General features: G+C 41.1%; 1 protein-coding gene across 3 annotated transcripts in view; it reads left to right on the top strand.

Moving 5' to 3' along the window:
- The window catches only part of stpg2 (sperm-tail PG-rich repeat containing 2), a 56,582-nt gene extending 33,466 nt beyond the window's left edge, over positions 1–23,116 (top strand). For 2 of the 3 annotated variants that reach the window (XR_015036588.1, XR_015036587.1), the window contains 4 exons: positions 8,949–9,114; positions 11,333–11,448; positions 19,433–19,654; positions 20,283–20,493. Coding sequence is in view for 1 of the 3 variants with exons in the window: in XM_085786632.1 (XP_085642758.1) it covers positions 8,949–9,114; positions 11,333–11,448; positions 19,433–19,603 (453 nt within the window). In the remaining 2 variants the exon portion in view is untranslated. Of the gene's footprint in view, positions 1–8,948; positions 9,115–11,332; positions 11,449–19,432; positions 19,655–20,282; positions 20,494–22,547 lie in introns of those variants that run through there. The other variant, XM_085786632.1, reaches the window with a different exon arrangement.
- The last annotated feature ends 2,123 nt before the right edge of the window (positions 23,117–25,239 follow it).

Below are 25,239 nucleotides of genomic sequence, written 5' to 3'. Positions count from 1 at the left end.
TGAATTGTTTGTCGTTTTCTCTTTCTTGGAAAACGCTGGCACATATACACAGGAAATACTGTCTCTTTTCATCTCTCCCTTTCATATGCTCTCTCTCTCTCTGTCTCTCTCTCTCGCTCACACACACACACAGTCAAGAGTCATATTCAAGAAAACAGCAAAACAAAAAACACTCAAATTAAAAAAAACACAGTCACTTAGCAGCTTTTATGTAGTCCTTGCTGAAAAATACCATCATTTTGGTGAATGAAGTCTCTCAGATGCACCTTCTCTGTCAAGCGTCAAAATCTGGTACGTGCTCCGTTTGTCAAATTTCATTTGTATTGACCTGCTTTTGAAAATCTTCAGCATGTGAGCGATTGGGTTCCATTTGTATTTATTCACCTGAAAAGTATGCAATCGTCAGCAGATACCAGTGGAACCTGTGACACTGCCCAATATAGAGATCATTATTTAAACAAATTTAAAACGTATTTTCCACTTGTAGATTGGATTAGAGGAAGTGAGATGTGACCAGGCCTCGTCCTTTAATATGAGCCTGTCTTAGTCCATTATAAGGACTGTGTTTCACCTGGGCTTCCAGTTTCCTCCGTTCTGTTTAGTTTCTCTTTACAGTTTTCTTCTATTTTGCCATTTGATCCCATTCTGTCTCTGTTGTCATTACCTGCTCTGCTTTTCCTCTTTTTTTTCCTCAAGCGCAGTTAAGTCTCTCTCCCTCTCTACACCTTTGTCTTTCTCTCCAGCCCTCTCCTCATGTGGAGGAAGTAGGCACGTGTGGTAAGCAGCTGTGTCCGATGTGTGCTCGTGCATGGCTACATGTGCATTTCTTTGTCCAGGGTATGGGCACCAGCTGTGGCCAACAGCTGTGTGCATCGTGTGTGTGTGTGTGTGTGTGTGTGTGTGTGTGTGTGTGTGTGTGTGTGTGTGTGTGTTCACCCACATACAGGTGTAGGCACCTACCAGTTTTATGCAGCTGCTGTGTGTTTTGTGTGTGTTTGGTTATGGACAGCTGTTTGGTAGCAGGTGATGAATTCAGGAGCCAAACAGACAGTCAGGCAGGCAGACAGCCAGGGGGACAACGGAGAGACCTGGGTCCAGTGCGATGTAAGGAGGCAGGGTGTTTGCTCAGCTAGGCCTTCTGGACCTTTGCTGGATGGCCAGCTGTGGCTGTCAGTGTTTACACAGGCCTATTTACCTGCCAGGCTCCACAGACTTACTGGTTACAACATAGATCAGGCAAAAAGAGACACTAAAATCTTGGTTTCAATATAGTTTGGATTCAAACCCAGTGCAGTTTATCCAGTGATTCTAAAAATGCATGATTCGTTGTATCTGTGAACATTTAAATGCCACGTAAGATGAAGGGAAATGAGAGAACTAAGGCTTCTTCAATAAAGTAGACAAATGAACACTTGTGAGATAAAAAGAGAGGTTAAGAAAAAGTAGCAAGTTGATGTGACAGACATAAAAAGAAAGACATTAGGTGGGATGCATTTTTTTAACAGCTAGGAGAGAGACAGTGAAGCAACTGGCATCAGAATGTGATAGACAGACAAAAGATGACTGGAGGCAAGAAAGAAAGACAAGATGATACTAAAAAGATTTGGCGAAGGTAAAAAATAAATAAGAGGAGAAAGCAAAATATACAAGACAACACAACGCAGCAGAAAACTGTAGCTGTCAGCAAAATTGTAAGAATAACTGCCTCCGATAAAGTGTGAATAGGAAACGAATGGGACCCATATGGTTTCCCTCTGTCATTCCATCTATATTGAAGACCTGTCTAAAACCTCATTAAGGCCTTATGACACCAGCCATACCGCCGCTACTAAAATCAGACAGATGGTTATCAGGCTCTATGATGAGACACCAGCTGTGCTTATGACACAGAATGACTTAGATTCTGGGAGTAAAACAAGCAAACAAATTCAGTGTTCACATTTCATTGAAACACAAAACGCCCTAGTTTGTTATGTAACAGAAAGCAACACATGTACACACAGCTAAGTGGTAAAACAAAGTGCTGCTTAGTTTTATACAAATGGTTCCTGACTGCAGACTTTTTCAATGTCATAGTTGTAGTAGGATTGCTGAGCACTGTCTGATTGAGTGCGAGTACAGTACCAGTACTTAGAGACACTTTTGGATAGGCAGTAAAAAGACAGAACAAGACTGATTTGTGGCCACCAAATACAAACGTATTCACTCACAAAGCTTCTTTTTGCCGCAGATTTGTCTTGTACCAGTTAGAGATCCTTAAATAAACTTAAATGTGGTATATGACTTTACTGCTCAGTATACAGTATGTATACACTTTTTAATATGCAGCACTTGTGGCCTACCAGCATGTTTCACTGTAGGAACAAATGAACACTTTGGATTTAAGAGGCAGAGCCTAAGTAACCATTATCATTTATCAGACTCTAAATTGGGATATTCAGCCCGCTCATTATCTGCATAGTATCCCAGCAGGACAGAAGACAGAGTTAGTGCAGTAACTAATTGAAGGATGTGCAGCTTTTCAAATGGAAACTATACCACTACATCTTCGTCACACCTTTCCTCAAGTGGAAACACTAATATTTTAGACTTTGAATTTGAGTGTGCTGAACTTTCTTGTAACTGTTGAACAAAGAGTACAACAAAGTTCCCAACAAAGCTCATAAGTTTTCCTGTGTTCAGCCAGATTGTTTCTCACACACCAAATTTATTTTTAGCCTGTAACAGAGCCAATACTGACAGAGGAACACCAGTGGTGACTTAACTTATTCTTTCTTTTTTTTTTTTTTTGTAATGCATACGGGAATATATTGTAGGTGTGCACACACACACACACACACACACACACACACACACACACACACACACACACACACACACTGACACATTGCATACACTATATGCACACTCTTAATAATATGAAGATCTGAAATATGGAAATACTGAGTCTGAAAATAGCATTCTGCTCTGTGAGGGGAAGAAGTTTTAAGAGTAATGAGAAGATAAAGAATGGGTGTAAAGGTAACACACACACACACACACACACACACACACACACACACACACACACACACACATAATTCATGTGTTATGCCTGACCATTAGTCAAAGCTGTCACTATACATACCAAGCCAAGTCGTTACTATGGCTGCTGTCAGGTGTGCTTCAGTGGTCATTAGTATGAGAGAACATGGTTTGGCTGTAAGAGGATAATAAGAAATGTCTTAGTTTGTGTTTGCATACTGTGTCATCTAAACTCTGCCAAGGTTGGTGATAGAAATGTTCTTTGTATTAGATTGTGCAGGAAGGGAGCTCGCTGTTTTATTTTATATCAAGTTATTGTTGTTGTCCATTTAAGATATTGTCATTGGCAGACTATTGTTAAAAAAAGATTACAAAATACAACAACATGGAAATCAGATTTTAAAGTCATGTGGTTTTAATAGTTGCTATGCAGGACAGCAGTGTTTTCATCTCTACAGGATGAACATGGATACACAAACCTTGATTTATCCACCTCAAGATATGGACAAACCTTGCCAGTACTAAGCTTGTCCAAGACAGATCAGCACCTGACAATGCCTGTCACTTTTAGACAATGAAAAGAACATGAATCACCTCGGGTAATTTATCAATAATGCAGACAATACTTTCCAGTCCTGAGAAGGACATCATGTGTTCTTTAAACAAACAGAAATGTCCCTCGTGCAAATTAATTTTGCTTGGTCAAGGTAACTTGTGAGCACTTGTTATGAATGAATAGCAGTGTGTACTCCCAGTATGATGGAAATGGGATGGAACAGCTGAACATGTTGTTAGTCCTTCAGCAGCATCAGATTTGGTCCACAGAAATGGAGAAGCACTATTTTGTAAATATTCATTGACTTAATATCTTTTTTTTTAAAAAGGGACAACGAGGAGTTTTGGAAAGCAAAGTGTTTTTTTTTTCATACTACATTTACCATGAGCCTCCGCGCGCACGGTGAAATTCTTGGACCGGCGCAAGACGGCCGTCTTGCCAAAAATGTTTTCATTCATCAACAATGAAAGTCAGAGGTTCGAAGACGATCACATATCGTCGTAGTTCCGACCATAAACAGCGATTCGGCGGCGTTATTCCCATGACCCGCCAGGTAGCGTCCGCAAAACCGAAAGTAAGGAAACGCTGGTCGGCTCGCCCAGCATTTCCACCATTAATTAAAATAACTAAATAACGATAGAGACAAAACAATATACTATATCGAAAATGGAGCCATTAACAAGTGTGGGTTGCATAGATTCATCCACATTAAAGGGATAGTAGCATTTTTTTAAAGTGGGGTTATATGATCTACAAATAGCCCCTAAGTACTTTAATTGCAGTAGAAGACTCTCTGCACTCCTCCCGTTAGCAACGCCAGCCCATAGCCCTGCCCAGAGATTTACAACATACAGTGTTCAGTGTTTCCCCTACCGTTCTATTGGCGGGGCGGCCCGCCCCGCCTGCACGGGCCCCCGCCCCCCTTGAAAAACCGGACATCAAGGAGCCAATCGCGGTCAAAGCGGACCTGTTGGTCTGATCAAACTGTAGAGCGCTCCACCTGAAGCACCCAAGCTGCCCAAGCAACCAAACGGCACTATTCTCCCTCTGCCATCTGATTTTTAAATACCAGCGCTCACGCCGGGTACACACCGGGCGAGGAAGCGCCGCGAATCACGCCTAGGATCCACTGGCGTCAATGCGATTTCTTGCCGGACGCGACGCCTCCAAAAAAACGGACGCTTCGGTAGGCGGGAACACAGACCGGCGAGTTAACGGACAGTGGACAAACAGACCCCCGCCCCCCCGAGCTGTTCTCTATCTCGCTCCCCATTGGACAGTGACCCTGCGTCGGACGCATTCATTTGCATAAAGTTGAGCTGCGGTCAAAAACGCGCCGCAACTGCTCGAACGGACGAGCCGCGTACCCAGAATGCTTTGCGGGCGCGTCATAACGGTTTGACGCGTCCCATAGAAAATGAACTGGCAGCCGCGTCGCGTCGGACGAAACGAACGCCAGTGGATCCCAGGCGTCAGATTCACCGCGGCGTGCACCTCCGCGGCCGGCTCGCGCCCTGCAGCAGTCGTTTTGGCGTCTGGTCTATTTTGTTTAATCATAAAACTGGCGATAAAAGCACCGCTGTTTCACTATTTAACTCATTATCAGCTGCGTCAGCTTTACTTTGAAAGTCCAGTGGATCAGAACGGAGCGTTTGTACGGAGGGAGAGATCAGCTGATCCGCTGCTGTTGACTTTCTCTCTGAGCGTCTCCGCCTACAGTTGTTCTCCTCACCTGCTGAGCGTCAGGAGTTCATTATAGGGATGCACATTTTGAATTTTTTTCTGACCGATAACCGACGCTTGTTAACCGATTATTAACCGTTAACCGATAAGATTAAGAATCTTGCGGCGCACGGCCAAAAAAAGAAAAAAAAAAAAAAAATTTGTTTCTTTTTTTTTTTTTTTTTTTTTTTTTTTTGCCGCTAAATACACACGTGCGCCGCGACAGCTGATCAGTGCGCTCTGTCTCAGCTGATCGTGCTCTGGAGGTTAGATCGTCCAATGTAGAACTGTTTTTATACAAAGTGCAGCCAAACACCAGGCTGAAGGAGCAGCAGAGCTCCTCTGTGGAGCTGCAGGAGAGCTGCAGGTGAACAGGCTGGAGAGCAGCGACGTCCTCTTTTTTTTTTTTCCAGCGCCGTTGTTACAGGTGATGCACATCTATGTCCGTAGGCTACATTTATTGTCTGATCTTCCTTCATGGGGGCTGCTGCTGCACATACTGTCAGTCCTCCTGTGTAACTTTTTGCTGCGAAATATGACTGAAGGCACGTGAACTCGTGCCAACACGCCCCCATGAGTTGACGACATAAGGAGCTAATAAAATAAATAAATAACGATAGTATTAATCGGTCAAAGTTCTTGTTATCGGTTAACGGTTAAACATGTGCATCCCTAGTTCATTATATATTAGACTACAGCCTATATCTTATTTTTTATACAGTCAGTCACCACTGAAAGAAGTTGTCCACTCACAGCAGGACAGATGGATAATCGGTATTTAATAATTTCACTTAATGTGGCCATGAATAAATCAATTTCGATGTTTTGCCTGTTATATTTCAGTGTTGCCCAAACGCAAATCTTGAATAAGTCTTTGTACAGAGACAATATGAAATTTGCTTGTAGCCACAGCACCTAAAAAACCCACTATTTTCATACGCACACTCAATAAAACACACACTCGTAGGCCTATTCTATAATTTCGATCAGTAAAATATATGAAAACAATATAAAATACTAGAGGCCAATGTGTGTGTTTGTAGCCTATTTGTGTTTATTTAATCCAAACAGAGCGCGCGAGAGATGAACACACACACCTTCACATACACCCCCTCCCCCCCCCCCCGGACTCATCGACCCCCACCCCCCCAAGACAAAACGGCTAGGGGAAACACTGGTGTTGTGAACAGACCCAAAAAACTGCCTTTTTTCGCGGCCTAAAAGAGGTTTTACCTGAAAAAAAAATACACAGTTACATTGTTCGCTATAATATAATTTTTTTCCACGCAGTTTTTATTTGGACCTAACCAACTGATGATCGACGGGCGCTAACCCTGGGCGGAGGGATACGTGAGTTGGTTAGGTTCAAATAAAAACTGCATTTTTCCTGCACTTTGAAGGGCTGGAAAAAATTATATTATAGCGAACAATGAAACTGTGTATTTTTTTTTCAGGTAAAACCTCTTTTAGGCCGCGAAAATAGGCCGTTATTTTGGGTCCATTCACAACACTGTATGTTGTAAATCTCAGGGCAGGGCTATGGGCTGGCGTTGCTAACGGGAGGAGTGCAGAGAGTCTTCTACTGCAATTAAAGTACTTAGGGGCTATTTGTAGATCATACAACCCCACTTTAAAAAAATGCTACTATCCCTTTAACGTGAGACTTTTTTATAACCAAATAGAAACTCCTTGTTGTCCCTTTAAGTCTTATGTGACTATCTCTTGACTATCTTACTATTTGTAAGGTTTCAGCTGTTGTGACCTCCCTTTGTATGCTTTTACTTAATAATTTCCATCACATTTCCTCAGCATGCTCATTCACTCATTCTGCATCATCTTGATTAACTAGCACGATGATTTCAATTTTAATTTCATAGCATTTTGTATGCATCAAAGATATGACATCACTTGCTTTCTTTCACTTCAAAATAATAAAAATAGCTGTCAAAGTGTCATATGGCTAACATCACATCAATATTCAATTTCAAGTATTCTGTGTCACTGTCTGCCTGCCACAGATGCGTATCTGGTACCTACAGTATATATACAGTATTTGCACCCCGAGATATTTTTCAGACAGTCAAGGGCAATGTGACAGAATCGTTAAGAAAAAAGTGTTTGTGTTTGTCAGAAGATAAGTATTGAGCTGTCTAAATGTCAAGGGTGTGTAATTAAAGTCAACTTGAGTGCTGTCAGTAGGTGATGACTGCTACTGGGAACAGTGGTTTGCTCCATATTCAGGCATAATTACGGACCATAGGGCTCCTCGACAGGTGTGTGCGTGCACATTTTTGTGGCAGAGGTTGGATGATTGCTCTGCACTGTTCGATAGATCTGTGACAGCTGTGTGTGTGTGTGTGTGTGTGTGTGTGTGCCCAATCCACCATGAGACATACTCCAAACCAAACCGCAGGAAACGGTAACAGGTGAATCAACTTTTCCTCGCTGCCATTCAGCTCCTCTTTGTTTTCTGCAAGGCCACAGCTGTTCTTAACATCATACAGAAATCGTCCGTGTCTCTGTTTGCATGGAAATTTACAACAATGTCTCTAAATACGCATGTGTGCTTGTGTGTGTGTATGTGTGAGGTTGTATCATCGTGCGCATGTTGTGTTTGAGTCCTTTTCCTCCCACTGTGTCTGTAATGAAAAGCTAAATGGCCCGGGTTAGCAATGATTAAAGATGGACGGCTACCTAGGAGGAAGAGGAAAAAACAGCGGTCGGGAAATGACAGCTCGAGGTAAATGACAGCTCTGCTATGTTTAGGATAAATGGATCGTGCAGCTATATTCAGCCTTCGCCATCCATTATTCAGAGACCCACCGACAAGACAAATCCCCAATAACTCAGCTTCCTCAGTGGTAGTGCAAGTGCAAGTGCAAGTTTCTGACCAGGTGACACGATTTACCCGTGTACCTATTCTAATCCAATTTCCACAACCCGGATCCATTACATGTTCACAACAGCGAATGTGCCAGCATGTGTAGCTTAATTATTAGCAGTTCATTAATGACTAAGACTGTAATGACCTTGTTATGGAAGCTATTACATGCTGCCCCTGTTTCTATCATCGCTTTCTCCCTTTGGATGACAGCAGTGAGTCAAGCTCTCCTTTGTTCCATGGAGGATGTATCAGTGTATGTGTAAGTGTGCGTATGTGGAGGTGTGTGTGTCTGCATTTGCATGTAGATGATGTGACGTGTGCTGTAAGTCCTTGTGTCTGCTTGATGATATTCATGCATGAATGTGTGTCACGGGTAATACTGTAACAGTTTGCTCTGATAACAGATGGTTATGCGTGTCATTTGTTATTCATAATAAGCATGTGTCTGTTATGCCATGGACCTGTCAGTTGTGTGATGTCATAAAGAGATCCCAGAAATGCCACATTTTGGGGTAATTGTGTGTTACATTGTCGGACATTTCCCCGAGTGTTAGTAACGGTGCAGGGTGACACTGTGACTCAACCTTACATGTATGTTTCCTTCACTGTCACTCAGTTCTTCAACTCTCCTCAACTTTTCCTCCAATACTGTATGTCCTTTTTTCGACATGTTTACATTTATTCTGTGAAATACACTCTTGTCCTTGTTATCTTCATACTGTATAGCCATGTAAACTAAAACATGCTCTTGTTTCCCTGTAGGACTCCCCTCCACCCAACCATTACAATTTGATTCAGCCATTTGAGAAGTCTAGCGGTCCCTCTCACGCAGAACCTCGAAATGAAGAAGCGAAGAGACGACAGAGCTGCTTTGTCTCAGCTGCACCACGAGACAATGTCTTCATACGATGTGACCCCAGCATCCCAGGTGTCACACATAAACACATCTATCTATCTATCTATCTATCTATCTATCTATCTATCTATCTATCTATCTATCTATCTATCTATCTATCTATCTATCTATCTATCTATCTATCTATCTATCTATCTATCTATCTATCTATCTATCTATCTATCTATCTATCTATCTATCTATCTATCTATCTATCTATCTATCCTTGTCAGTGCTGAACATTTGGAAACTGTACAGCTCCACCCCGTCACCATCATGCAGCACAATTAGCTCCATCTCTGTGGGCCTCTAACCTAATATTTACCTCAATTACACTCCCATTGAAAAATGTTGTTTCAAAATTGATAGATTCATGACTTACTTGGATAATTTATGACTAGCCCCATTTCACCAAGGGACTCAACCCATGAGGCACCCCAAACCGTTTAACCAAAATCCAATTTGCATATAAATAGATTTGGACTGTTTGCAGTAGTGTTTCTTCTTCGACACAAACACACGCGCGCCCCCACACACACACACACACACACACTGAAGCAGATATGCAGACACAATCACATGGACACTCTTGCACGCACAGAGACTCGGATTGAGACATACACATTGATATCTGCATAGTAACACACACGTACAATCATTTTGCTCATTATTGAATTTGCATTATGAATGGGAATACAGTATATGGAACATTAGGGAACATTACATTCCTCATCATGCTTGGTCCCTTGCTTTTTCTGATAATAGTGAGAGCCTTTAACTACTGAACATTGTCGAAAACACACAGACATAGATCACGCACAGTCACAAATGAATGACAGTGTTACTCATAATGGTCTGTGACATTAGCAATCGCTCAAGGTGTTTCCAATATGCATGTGTCTTGTCTGTGTTTGTGTAACTTTTGAAAGTCACCCTCTATTTCTGCAGTCATAAGCTGATTGCATTTAGCTGTCAGGTCAGACAAGCACCTACTGCTGTAGGTGGCTGTAAAACCATGTTGGACTGGTGACGGCTTTTTTTCCTTATCATAATTCTTAATACGATCTGCGAATAGCCCTGGGGTCCATTAAACCGTTTCAGAATCAACTGTAAAAGTTGTTTCAGCAATTAATGAAACAGTTGGCACTGGAGTTTTCAAATAATAATAATAAAAAGTTTATGGACACTGTTGTGTAATGGTGAAACCCCTGAGGCTGAACCTTGGGCTTAACTAAACTTTTGAGAACTTTTGAGTTTTTGTGTTTTATTTAAATTCAATGTTAATGTTTCTTTAGTGAAATGGATTTGGAAAAGTTTTTTTTTAATGACTCCCTGCATGCCCATGGATCCCAGCTTGCCAGCTTGTGTGTTTCGTCTCATAGTGCATTCATAACACGGGCACCCCACCCCCCAGCACCTCACTGTGGAAAAGCATTTCAAAAAACCCTGCAGAGTTTTTTGGTTGACCTACACAGGACTGTCTGTTTGCCACATCTGGGTTGAGGCCAGCAGGGTGGTTCAGTATTCTGGTAGCTTGAGCTTTGATCATTATAGCACAGAGAGTTCGGGTACATTACAGATAGAAACCCATGACAGATTCTTACTGTAGTCCCGTATCTTGTCTTTTTCATCCACCATGTATGAAACCACATGGGAAGTGAGATAGAACAATGATTCAAGGCTTAATATTAACCCGAAGCATAATAATTTATCATAATCTGCACTTGTACTTATCTGTCACAACAACTTTGCTGTAGGCCTTTTAGGATTACCAAGGGTAGAATTTAACCCACCCTAAACGTAAGAAATACCTGTGGTGAATCTGTATCAGACAAAGACAAAATATTTTGCCAAGACAAGTTCCCTGGGCAAGTAAAGAGTGAGAGAGAAAACCATCTCGGCAGAATTCTGCATAAACTAGAAAGGTGCCTGCTCAGACACAGTGACATGGCATAACTGACATGATGAGTGAGAGAAAACGGTTACACAAGTTAGAAAACTGCAAACACCCGGCTGACCCCCCAGCAAGATGCCACTGGCAAGTCTCCCATATCTAAATCAGCCACTGTTGTGTTTGAAATGGAGTTAGTAGTCATAAAAATGTTACACAACTTTTCATGTTTTGAAGGCATGCAGTCACCTTGTGTGTTCAAAATACATAGTGCAAAGTACATACAGGAGTCAAAGATAGCAGTTTGAAATCATGTATTTGAACTTTAGATGTGTTACTCACTCTGTGTGTGTTCATCAGGTCCTGGCCAGTACAACCCCACTGTGAAATCCCTCCCTCAAATGGCTCTGATCTCCTCCAGAGACGATCGATTCAAGGCACCCACGGACACCAGCCCTGGACCCGGTGCTTATCAGGTGAAAATAATGTTAAAGTTACATTTCATCTTTGCAAGACAAACGCTAATATGTTTTACTTCCGTCTACACTCCCATCCTTCATGACTCCAGCTTTCAGTATTAGCAAGTGCACTGACAGAAGTGTGTTTGTGGATGTGTGTGTCCTTGGATTTTAATCTGTCTCTCCTTGGCTAAGTTATGAGAGCGAGCTGAGATGTGCGTGTGTGTATGTGTGTGCACGGACCTCACAGCGTGTTTGTGCACGAGCGGCTGTATGTCTGACATTATCTTATGTTGTAATCCTCTGTGAATCTATCACATTTCTCTCCGTTGACCTTGAGTTGTGCAGACGGAATTGATTGCTTTGTCAAAAAAAAAAAAAAAAAAATCAAACTTCAATAAGTTCCTGCAGTTTCACTCAGTCTCTGTTTCTGCACCGATGCAACACACGGCTGAATGATGCGGTTTCCTGTTCAAAGCAGCTTTTCACTTTGTGGGCGAATTTGTTCTTAATTGACCTGACTGATTAAATTAAACAGGGAAAAGTGAGTGCAGTTTCATTAAATGTAATGCCGTTTAATGCAACCACCTCAGACCACTGACGGAGACAAATGCACTTTATAGATGAAGCATAAAACAGCTGTAATGAAACCTTACCAGAACCTAATCTCTCCCTGCTCCATTTCTGTGTGTTTTAATAGGAATTACAGCTCTGGGTTACAGCTGCTGGTAAATGTGTGTGTGTGTGTGTGTGTGTCTGTGTGTGAGCTGTTTGAAAGAGCTAATGTTGCTTCCAGTCCCAACTGACTTTGACTGGTGAACATCAAAGACAAAACCGCAGAGTTTGATTTAAACCTCGCTACACAGTTCATCGTCATGTTCATGTCCATGGGTGTAATGTTATCACAGAGCTCTTTCTTCTCTTTCTCTCTGTCTGCCTGTCTCCCAGTCAGTCTGCCATCTCAGTGTGGGTTCATCTCCTCAACTTTACTCATCTCTTCTCTCCTACTGCTCCCTCCCTTCATCTCTTCTCTCCCTCTGCTCTCTCTCTCTCTCTCTCTCTCTCTCTCTCTTTCTCTCTCTCCTCTAACTGCCTGTTTTTAACAATTTCCCTCCTCCTCGTTTTTTTTCCCAATTCCATTTGGATATTCAATGAGATGTTGCTACTATTCTGATTTCCCTTCCCTCTCTGGGCTCCCACATTTAGATTATCTTATGTTATTATTTTTGTTTATTTTTTATGGCAGGATTTGCAACCCATAAAAGACTGTAGTCGGAAACAGTGCTGCTTCTGCTGGGAAAACTAAACCAGCTTAAGTAATATACATGGACATGAGACAATGGGGAGATGGAGGGAGATGAGAACATTTACATGAGTGCATCACCATTGTAATGGTAGGGAACCTCAGGTTATAATGGCTATATGCTGTGTATATAAGCCAAAGAGCTAGAGGAGAAGCTGATGCTAATCAGGTTATACAGACATGACCTATAGGCAAGCTGTTTTATGAGCTGGGGTGTTTTTTCTTTAAATGGATACATGTTTTGTGCACGTGTATGAATACATTGGTTATTTTTTCCACTCACGTGTTCAGAATGTAGCAAAGGTGAGAAAGAGGAAGAGGTCTTACTAGAATGTAAACAATCCAAGTTTCAAACTGCGAGCAAGGAATTCATCATGCATTCAACGCATTTGTGAGACCTCAGGGATAGACAGGATGTTTTGTGAGTAATACTGAATGTAAACGCAACTTATTTTTTTGTTTCCAAGAAAACTCCATAGGGCACATGTAAGTGCCGCCTGATGCTCCATTCCACCTCATCAGGTTTCAGTGCAGACGCTCAGCTCACTGGAGGTTCACCTCCCCTTGTGAAGCTCAGCAGAGAGCACCTAGCAGGTCTCTCTCCACGGACACTACAGTCTGTGTTGCTCTCTCAGCCGGGTTTAGCATTCTTACCCTTTTATATGCAAATCCTTCCATAAACTACTGAGGCAAGCGAGAGGGAGAATTCATGTCTTCGCACGATTTGATTGCTTGAATATGGTTGAATGTTACTAATCAGCTGGTAGCCAAACAAAAGAGGGATATGAACTGTGATTGTGAAGCATGAACGAAGCAAATCACTTCATTACTCTGCCCGCAATAAAGCTGTCCTTATCAGGTTTCAGTGCGGAGCCACGGCTTACCTGAAATTCACCTCGCTCATATACAGCTCACTCTCCTTCAGCGTTCTCTCTCTCTGAGCTCTCAGACCTTGATGCGATACCTACATCTCTCAATCCACCATCTAATCTGACTCTATCTTTTTTTTCTGAGTTTTAATTGTCTATTCTGCATAAACTTCATTATGGAAAGGCTTCTGATAGATTTATGTATGAATGTATCAGCAAGAAATTCTACACTGACAGTAGCTAATAAAACTGTTGAAGTGTCTCATATGATCCTTCTACTGTCCTCCTCTCGCATAGGGTATCTGAAGTAAAAAAAAAGTGTTCAACTAGGGCATTAAATTAAAAGTGAAATCCTCCACTTCGTCTCATCAAGTGTTTGTCTGCAGGCACTTCAGTCAAGCCAGTGAGAGAGAGAGTTAATGTTGGGAGATAATTGACTTCAGAGTAAAAATTAGGTTTAGGTTAGCTAAACGTTGCACCTGTGTAGCTCTATGGTTAACGTCTTAAATAGCTGGCGCTTTTATGAATATAATCTGTTTGCATGTTCTTTCGGCCATGCGCAGGCTTCATCTTGGCGTTCCAGTTTTTTCCAAGACATGCAAGTCAGGTGAATTGGAAACTGCTTATTGGTGTGAATAGGTGTGTGTCTGTGTGTCAGACCTTTGCTATACTAACTTCATCTCTTTCTTTCAAACTCCACACTTTCACTTTGTTTTATGTTTTAATCCAGAGCCTGAAACCAAAAGAAGATTTCCCTGAATGACATCATAAGAGTTTTTTTTTTCTTGAGTGAGCAGCACAACTAATGTAAACTACGAAGGAGTATTAGGGCCAGCCAAAAAAAAAAAAAAAAACAGCCACAAAAAAAAAAAAAATCCAGCGCAAAGGAAAAAAGTAAGCAAAAAAAAAAATCCGGCACAAGAAAAAAAAAAGTCAGATGAAAAAAAAAAAAAATCCGGCACAAGAAAAAAAAAAGTCAGGCAAAAAAAAAAAAAATCCGGCACAAGAAAAAAAAAAGTCAGGCAAAAAAAAAAAAAATCTGGCACAAGAAAAAAAAAACTGCAGAGGCTTGACCACGTACCACAACAAAGCGACTGTCGGCTCAATGACAGCAGCAGAGTGACAGACAGGCCAAACTCTGCAGCGCCATAAAAGTGAACAATAAAGCCGATTAACTTTGACTCAATGCCGGAGTATGACAATGAAAACAAGAAAACTTAAGCGGTACAGTAGGCCGACTTCAGAATCGGCACACGAATCACTTCCGTGTCCAACCCCTGTTGCTAACGTACAGCAATCAGCAATGCATGTTCTTCATTGCTGTCCCCCATATCTATGCCCCCCCCCCCCAAAACAAACACACACACACAATCATTTGTAAGTTACATAGAGACGTTATATGAGCTAACGCGACTAAACGTGACTGGAGACACCTCCGTGACTAGACCGCGATCCAGGTCTCTGCCTCCTCCTGTAGTATTTACAAATACAAATACTATACAGGATAGGCCTATCTCCTCTCCTCCTCTCCTGTAGTATTTGTAGTATTTACAAATACTACTACAAGAGCCTGTCTGTCACTCTGCTGCTGTCATGGAGCAGTCAGTCGCTTGTCGCTTTGTTGTGATACGTGCCTGCATTTTTTTTTTTTTTTTTTTGCCTGGCTTTTTTTTTTTCTTTTGCCTGACTTTTTTTTTTTTCTTGTGCTGGGTTTTTTTTTTTTTTTTTGCCTGACTTTTTTTTTTTCTTGTGCCGGATTTTTTTTTTTTTTGCCTGACTTTTTTTTTTCCACCTGACTTTTTTTTTTTTTTCTTGTGCCGGATTTTTTTTTTTGCTTGCTTTTTTCCCTTGAGCCGGATTTTTTTTTTTTCTTTGGCTGTTTTTTTTTTTTTTTTGGCTGGCCCTAATACTCCTTCGTAGTAAACAGAACTAAAGGAGTGCACTTCTAAATACAATCAAAGCATGTTTTAATGTTGTTTTGTCACATTTTCATTCTTTTTCAATGATGTCACCTCTCACTCAAAAACCCCATGATTCATAGCACGACACAACAAAGGAACATAGTGTTCTTCACACCTTATAGAGACTGATACTGTGCATTGTGAGGGAGACATCTCATGTCTCACCTTAGCTTCAGGAGGTTCTGTTCTTGCTTGTTTTCCATGGAATGCATGTCTGAGCTCTCGTCTCAGTAATTAGCAAGGTGACTGTGAATCTATGCGACACCACAGGCCATACAGAGTTAAAGATGGTGTGAAGTGGTGCAGAAAGGGAGGGAGATAAGAGTGTGTGGAAGACTGCGATGGTGGCGGATGTGAGAGCGGTAGGAAAGGGTGATAGAAAGAATAGAGACGGAGGGACAGGGTGGGGGTGGGGGGCGGATGAGCAGAAAAAGGTGGAAGAAAAGCCAAGAGGGAGAGGAGCATAAAGACAGACAGCGGCAAATCAAGCAGCTGAAGAGGGTAGTTAAATTCACCAGCTGTAAATGTGTTCTGAAGCAGACGGCCACGTAATTGAATAGTACCTATTTCAGCATCATTGTGTGTCTGTGTGTGTGGGGATGTAAGTCCATCCATACTTGTGTGGGTTATATTACAAAGCTGTCTACTTGAGTGGCATTAGGCCACAGTGAGGGCTCATTTAGTGTCCCCATTAAATGCACCATGTGAGGCACCTACTTGTGGAGAGTAGCCTTGATTACCTTTCCCACACATGCCACCATTCTTATTGGTTGAGCTTCATTTAACAGAGAGAGGCGTGTGGAAAGAACACGGGGTATATAAAAAGACACTGGGCGCAGATGTCAAGCAGAAACAAATATTAATTAAATGCTGTAATCTTTGCTGCCGAGTGCAAAGAACATACAGAGACCGAGGAAAAAGAAGAGAAGCTCAAGTTTATTTATTGTTCATTATGAGTCAGAACAGAGAGTGTCCTTAACTGAGCTGACACTTCATCAAACCTTCATCGTTACGTGCTGTTTTTGTCACTACAGTATAATGTACTTTCTCACTGTGAGACTCTTCCACTTTAATGTTTGTAAATGGGAAACTCTGCAGTCTGATGCCCTCTCATCATCTGTTCATCTCCTTTTCTGAATGTGTGTGTGTGTGTGTTAGTTTTAAATTGAACATTAAATACAACTGCAATGCTATCCGTCAAATAAATCCAATGAGATAATTAAGACTTATTATTAGCTATTATTAGCATTGATTATCACCAGGAGCATTACAATTACCATTGCAATATTACTGCTGGCACTGTAGCTTCTATCATTTTATCAATATATAACTATCTTGCACCTATCTTTCTCTACTTCTACCAGTCAAGGCAGATGGCCGCCCACCTTGAGTCTGATTCTGCTCGAGGTTTCTACCTATTAAAATTACATTTTTCTTACTGCTGTCACCAAATTGCTTGCTCTTGGTGGGAATATTATAAAGATACGGCCTAGACCTGCTCGATTTGAAAAGTACCCTGAGATAACCTCTTGTTAATTGGTGCAATAGGAAAAAAAAAATTGATCGACTTCTTTTTACTTTTTAAGCTCCTCTGTCATGAAGGACGATGTTGTTGGGTGGTTGGAGATGTGGTTCCCATCCCTTCTGCACCTGTAATCAACATTGGATTATTTTAACTATGACAACAAACAATAGGCACTTAACGTGGCCTTTTATAAAGCAAACCTAAAGGTGGAAGATGAGCTGAAAAACTCTTTCTGCTTCGGAATGCGCTGATATTATTATCCTAGGTTATTGTTTAGTGGTGAATGACAAACTTAGACACACGCCTACAGAGAATTAGCACCTTTTGCTGTGCTGGCTTGTGCATGTGTGGGGTGAGGCATGTGTTGCTTCTCTGTGTCATGCAGTCTGTGTGTGTTGTGGGAAAGGCCGTGCATGCAGCAGTCATTCTACTGTGCTCGTGTGCACACTTGTACACATCTGCATACATGAATGAGTAACAACACCACCAGCTCCCTGCGTAGATCCCCTTTTTCCTTCTCCCCTCCTTGACCTAGTGAAACATCCCATAATCTCCCTCATCATTGCCATGCCGATGGTGTCGTCACTTCCAAAGGCTCCACCATATCTCCCCGACCTCCTGGGCAACCCTGAGGGTGACCTGGAGTTGAACTGGCAACCCTTTTCCCATTAGGATCAATACTGAGATCTGAGGGGCCCCCGCCGATGTGCCTAAATCCTGCTGTGGCACCTCTGGCATACTGATGTGTGTCTGTTTGCGGGGAGGTTAGGGGAGGCGGTGAAGGAAGAAAGAAAAAGACAGAGTGAGAGAGAGCTTTGATAACAGAGAGGAGGCAGTTTCCTCTGGCAGTACCTGAGTGGGATGGGTGGTGGAATGAGTGTGTGTGTGTGCGCGTATAGAGTATATGTATACATGTATGTCTGCCTGGTGAGAGAGAGATCATATCTTTGTGTTTGAATTTGAAGTGCATGTAGCATTTTTTATGTGCAGTTGTCTTTTGGTAAGACCAGGAAGGTGAGAGTGCTGCTGCCTGTTTGTTACATGTTGGTGATTTCAACCTCAGTGACCTCTCTCTCTTGTAGCACAGCAGAAAAGAGCTGAGACTATTCACTGCACTTTGAGGTGATCATTGAAGTTTAATCCTCAACATTATATGTTCATTTTTGGGTTTGATTCATGGCGAATGAATAAGTGGTAAATGTTAATAGTATTTTATTTATATATATATATAAATAAATAATAACAAAAAAGGTTTTATTTAAAGAAACTGCAATTTCCTCTCTCCACCGACACCACAAAAGCCCGATGGGGCCGAGAGCTGAAAGTCTGAAAAATGACTGCTGCTAGCTTAGTCAAAAATAATATATTTCACTCTACACTTTGAAACATAAAAAGCACTGGATTTGAAGAAAGATATGAAAATATGTGAGCTGGGTTTAATGCACATCTCCTTCCTTGAGTAATGACTCATATTAGGGTTTTAACCATCTACTTTTAATAATTAATGTTTTTATTATATGATCCTTAGGATGAAGTCAGTTTGACAGGAGCAACATTTGTGGAAATGTTCAAAATCTATATACAGTACAACCAAATTCTAATACAGTAAGCTGCTGGTCAGGTGGACGACCACCTAGATAAGTTGAGCGTATACAAGGTTTGATGTTACATGGAACGTGACTATAAAATTGAAGGGATACTCCATTCTGTAAAAAAAAAAAAAGAGTGTTTTTGTGCCTTGTCTGTTTCTGGGAGGTGAAACAGGCAGGGGCTGTAAAGTTGTTTCACACGAGGCTGTTAGCTTTAGTAAGCAGGATCACACACTGTGAAGGGACACACTTTATGTGAAGTTTTATCAGACTGTTAAATGCAATAAAAACCAGAGTGATTGGTAGAAAACGCCAAGAACTGTTGATTATTCCTGGTTTAAAGTCAAAGGACAACCACTCATCAGTCCTCACTTCATCATACTGCAATTCATTTACTGATTTATTCTCTATTTTGTTGCCGTACAGTTTGTCCTATTCAATAATACAATACAATACAATTTCTGTTTACATGTTTTTGTAATTGTGAATGAATATTTCCCACTTCATTCTTGCTTTCATGGCTCTGTTTTGATGATGTAACACCAGCTTTGAATATATTTTGAGGACTGCATTATCAGCATTGAAGTCACAGACATTTGTTGTATATACATTTGTACAAGTAGGCTACTTGTTCTCTTCTCTCCTGTTTTGTATCTGTTTGTGTGTATGTCCACATATTTCACACAAACATGCTAATTGCTGTTATTTTACTCCTCTCATCATCTGTCATCTCTGTTCTGTTTGTGTGAGCGCAGTTGAGTCCAGGTATCATGAACACAGTACTGAAAGGCACCTTCAATGTGACACTGGACAACCCCCTGGGCCCCGCCTATTGCCCCCATGCGGCCCCCGGCCTTTTAAGGACCCACAAGAGCATTAATGCAGCCACAACGGCCAACACTTTCCTCGCCACCGGCACTTCTTAGGGTCAAAGCTGGGGGTCAGAGTTTACAAGTGAAAGGTGAGTGGGGTAAAAGGTCGATCTTTAGGTCGTCATTTCAATTCATATTCTGGTAAAAGCAGAGTTTTCATGAATATTTATGATTATATCCATTTCTCTTGAATGTATAATAGATAATGAGTGAAATTTTCAATGATAGACTTGTAACTTTGCTAAGATTTTTAATTTATTAAAGAGAAATGTGTTGAGATCGCAATAAGTGCAATAAGTATTCAATTTCAAAATAAAGCTTGAGGAGGTTTTCTAAAAAAGCTGCTCTTAGATAAATTGTGATCATGACAATCAGCACTGAGGCGTTATATGGCTTGTTTCTACTCCCTGACACTTTTTGAAAGCTTATGGTCTTCTGCTGCTGCTACTGCTGCTGCTGCTGCTGTGTGTGTGTGTGTGTGTCTGTGATCGTGTGTGTGTGTGTGTGTGTGTGTGTCTGTGTGTGTGTGTCTGTGTGTGTGTCTGTGATCGTGTGTGTGTGTGTTTGAAAGTCCAAATTTTGCTATCCATAGATCCTACCCCCAGAGTTAATTTTACACTGAATTTAGTAATAAGAGCAGCTAATAACTTGTGACTTTTTAAACCTAAAATTTATCAGAGCTTGATGCCCACTGATGAAGTTTTTGTTGTTGTTTTTTTTTCAGCTGTGCCAGACAGCAGTTTGGATGAAGATAGCTGCTGTTTAATCAGTATTGCAAAGTCAAATGCCTACAATGAACTCTGCATCTTGATCTGATGGTTCTCTCGTTCTTTACTTTTGCTAATGATAATCTTGGCGTGCTGATTCGGCTGTTTTTGTGGATCGCTTCCCTCTGTATACACCACTCTGTTAATCAATAACAATTAAAAAGCTATTAATATGAATATTGCCAGGAGTCTTTTGAATGGATGTTACTCTTAAAAGGAACATCACATCCAAGGAGTCCTTAAAGTGGCAATAAAAATATCCAGTCAGATATAAATGACACTAGTTGTGCTCTCTGAATGTCACTCTACTGCTCTGATTGGCTAATGACAGAATAGCTGGCTGAAATAAGTATGTTTTAAGCTTCATTTGAACCCACACAGACCGCATCTTAACATCCTGAGGCCAAGATTGTCCCAAATCATGTTTTATTTAATGACAATGAAGCAATACGCAAGACAATTAGAAAAATGCTATTAGAATTCTTAAAGATCTGTCACCATACATTATTGCTTAGCATGCATAAATCATGAAGCCATTCATTATGTATATTTGTGCTGACCGCCGTGGAAACAGGTGTGAAAGTCACATAGAAGACTCATAACTAAATGTTCGAGTTTTGTTGTACACTGATATGCTTTGCTCATTAATCAAATTTGCCTCACCTTTTGGTTCCAACACATCCACAAATACACACACACACATGCTGTACAATGCACAGGAGCACACATCCAAACCAAGAGCAACACCTACATGTAAATGCACATTCTGCACATATACTGTACACACATGGATTTTAGGTGGGCTGAAGTGAAGTGGAATGAAGACATAACAATTTGTGGAAAATAAAGCTAATAAGAATTAACTTCTGAGTCAGACACATAGAGGAGATGATTAATACAAAATTAATATGAAGTATCATCGGTTTTATCCTCAAGTCTAACTCATCAAGAAATGTTGAGGCACTGCTGTTCCCATCCAGAGACCTCTGAAATCTTACAGTCCACCACTGCCCAGTAGGGATGAAAGTTTTTAAAGCAAGGACACTGATATGTTTCAAAGTCAAGTTTTAAAAAAAAAAGGCTTGAAAAGGGTGAGAGAGTTGCTTTAAGAGTGAAGAGTGAAAGCAGCTGAGAGGTGAAGTGAGGTATGTTCCTGAGCATGTGGTATCAGAGCAGTAAAAGATGGTTGTCTGTGACGATTTGATGCAGGCGGTCCAAAGTGTCAGATAAACCATTTTACTGACTGTTACCTCTAGAAAGTGTTAGATTTATGCTCCTTTTCTTCGTTGATCAGGAACCATAAATCCATGGCCATGTGTGAATATGTGTGGGTCCTCTCTTGTTTAAGAGACATTGGTGCAACAAGAAGTCTTGAAGCTTAAGCAGACAATGCACAGATGACACCGCATCACACATCTTTCTGTTTGGTCATGTCTGATTGGATGTAACCTTTCCAATTAATAACCCCCCATGGTCGTATCCACTTCCTCTTGTCTAGCTGCTCAAAATGTCGCCGTAAACGTTCAGAGTAACAGGTTCGATAGAGAACGATGTCTCTGATTGCTCCTGTGGGCCTTTTAGCCTAATGAGGTGTTTACCCCCTATCGTTATTCAGCTGGGAGGAGAGCAGGGGGGAGACAGGGGTGGTGGTGGGGGGTGGGGGAATGGGGAGGGGAGGACAGAAAAAACATGTTAAGATATAAAGCATAGCGGAGACAGAAGAAAGCAAAAAAAAAAAATGAATGAATGAAAAAGAGGCTATAGTGGAAGATGGAGAAAAAACAAGAGCTAGTATATGAGCAGAGGAAAGATCAGAGAGTAGAAAGAAAACAGGAGGCAAAAGTGGAAAGAAAGGCAGAGGGTAAGGAGGGAAGAGCCCGGTGTTATTTATGCCTCCCTTGGTACTCGTCTTTACCTTTTTTTTCCTCCCTGGGAGCTGTTTTACATCTGCGATCTAATTAAATCAAATAAATCAGAGTGCACACACACACACTCAAATGCACACACTCAAGTACACACACCGCCACAACAACCCCTCCTGATTCTGGGATTGTGAACATCTCCTCCCACCACCTCCTCCACCCTAGATTGAATAAATCTCGATTATGGTGCATTACACGGCACATCATTCATGTTGTTTATAGGTCTAAAATATGCAAACAGACCAGGGGCATAAAAGTGATCGATGCTCAAATGGGTCCTTTCTTCTGTTCTGTTCTCATCTCTCACAGAGCACCAAGCACCGTCACTTACACATGTCTTGTGTGGGATGAAGACATATTGTACTGTGTCCTTACACTGTCCCCTCATGATGGCTATTTATATTGTCTTTGTGCCCAAGCATTCAAAAGGAAGGATTTTTATTATCCCATTTACTAAAGCACTCTGTCTCTGCTGCTGAGCCATTATTAAATCTAATTAGCTCTGCCAAACCTTGAAGCTGTCCCTGAGAGATCTCTTGATAATTGTAAAATATAGGTAAGCTGATCAGTGTTTTTACTGGTTACAGTGGGACTCTAATACATGAAACACATGCAAATAAGTAGCAGCTGCTGGAACTGCAGTTTGTTTCCAGGAGATAATTGTTTGGGCATGTGTTGTCCAAATATGTTGTTAGGAAACACAAAATTTTTTTTGTTTTGGCCCAATTAGGCATGAAGTTAATATTCATATTCCAAGATAATCGTACTTTTATAGAGGCACAACATTTCAACTGTTAATATTTCACAAATCTCTGTAACTCTTAAACTCTTGAGATGGTGCTGTATTGTTGAAAATAAAGGTTTTATTGCAAACATGATTCAGTGGATCACACATTATATATGGCTTTTATTGATTTCAACAATGACACGTGCATTTTAATGCTTTGATACCAACAGCTGCTGGTATCAAAGCAGGATTTTTTTTTGTAAATGTAGGGTTGTTTTTTTTTAATTAAAAGATTATTTCTTGTGTTACATCCTGCAGTCTTGTATTAAATTTTGTTCTTGCTCAGGTTTGTGGATAGAAGTGGGAGTTTTGCAATACAGACAGTGAATTTTAGAATATTCCAATCATCACTCACCTTTACCTTACTGTAATTATGGTTTATGTGCCAATAGCCTTTTCCCACCATGATTGAGCCCAGGTCATTGCATACGCAAAGCATTTCTCTATTAAAAGTGAAAGTCATTGGTGAAACTCACCAGAGGTCAAACTAGTTTTATTGAATCCTCCGCTGACCTTAAAACTCATCTCGTCAATACATGTAAATGTAAAGTGCTATATTTAGCCACAATCATCTTGACATGACAGCTACACGCTCGCAAATACAGCTTGGTGGAAAACCAGATTAGCCGGTGTCTTTAATTAAAGGAGATGTACAGTAGTGCAGAAGAATCAATGTGGAGGTTAACAAGTGCTGACAAGGGCAGAGGAGACAGCAAGGCTTCATTTAGATACAGTGAGAAGAGCGAGACAGGGTTACCATCCAATGGCAACTCCTCTCTGCTTCTAACCACCTTTAGTCTTGGAGCTGCTGTGGGTAATTCTTTCCTTAATGTAGTGCACAAGGGCATGATGTGTTGGCACCTCATGTTTTGACACTTGTCAGATTTGAAGTAGCTTGAAGCGAAGATTTACCAGACAATTATTCATTCTCTTGAGACTTAAGCTTTTTAAATAGGTTTGTTGTGGATAGACTACATGGAAAGTGCAGCTTGTTAAGATGTTCAACTATTCAGTGCTGCATAGAACAACTAGAACTGTAGACAGCCAATGTGCATCTTCTCTGGACTGTTGGAAGATTAAAATCCTTGTACAAGCCACTGCAGGGGGAGTGGTGTTGGTTAATTAATGTATTTCCCTGTGTGCACTTTTACAACTTTCTGGAACCAGCGAATATCAAACAATAGATTTAATTAAGCCTGTCATAAAAGCCTGTTTTTTTTTCAGATGATGGTTGCTGAACTGACCTTTCGGACCATTCAAGATCTGTAATCGTCATTTTGAAACTAATGCATATTTATCCTCAGGGTGTGAGCGTTTACTTTCTGCAGTATATCAACAGATGTGTCAAATCTGCTTAGGCTTTATATGTGAAAATAAGACGCCATTTGTCTCAGGTAATTGCCTTGATTATGTTTAAAACTGCCATATAGCCTACAGTATAGATAACTCTAGATGAATAGTTGCATAGCACACAGGTCAAATCATTAGATTGGTGGGGCAGAGATGCGCTGCTCAGCTAACGCAACGGAGGCGCACAGTATTTCCACGTTTCCCTCATCAAACTTAATAGCAACACAATCCAACAACTCCAAAACACTCTTGTGGACAAGTTGTGACCTCCACATTCGCCATACTATGAAATAATATTGTATAATTATGTAACATTGCGACACATGAAGCAAATACTCGGAACTACTTCAACTACTTCACGCTGTGTTTGGGATGTAGTTCCAGCTTCGCATTTGCCTCGAAAACAACTCTGTCTAGTAACGTTCTGTTATTATAGCGTGGTGAATGTGCAGGTCACAACTTGTCCAAGAGAGCGTTTTGGATTTGTTGGATTGTGTAGGCTATTTGATGAGTTTGATGAGGGAAAGGCGAAAATACTGTGTGCCCAGCAGAGCTCACGTCTCTGCCCCGCCGATCTAAAAGCAAAGCTAAAAGCTTGCACCAATTAAAGGTAATATGAACCTATAGGCCCCTTCACAGCTTGTAAACACTGTGACGTATTTCGGGGGGCGTGGCTTGGCTGGAGGCAAAACATCTCAAACGTGCTAGCTTGTAAACGCTGATTAGCATGTTTTAACAGACCGTTTTTGCAAGAATGGACGATGAAAACGCATATTTTAGTAAATATGCCAGAACACTCAGACCGTGAGTGGTATTTTAAAAAGTTGACTCCAGACCGTAAATTCTCAAATAAAAGCAGTCTCT

The sequence above is a fragment of the Trachurus japonicus genome, chromosome 9, assembly GCF_045865225.1.
Source record: "Trachurus japonicus isolate A0001 chromosome 9, Traja_1.0".
Lineage (NCBI taxonomy): Eukaryota > Metazoa > Chordata > Actinopteri > Carangiformes > Carangidae > Trachurus > Trachurus japonicus.
This window is presented reverse-complemented; position numbering and strand designations above follow the sequence as displayed.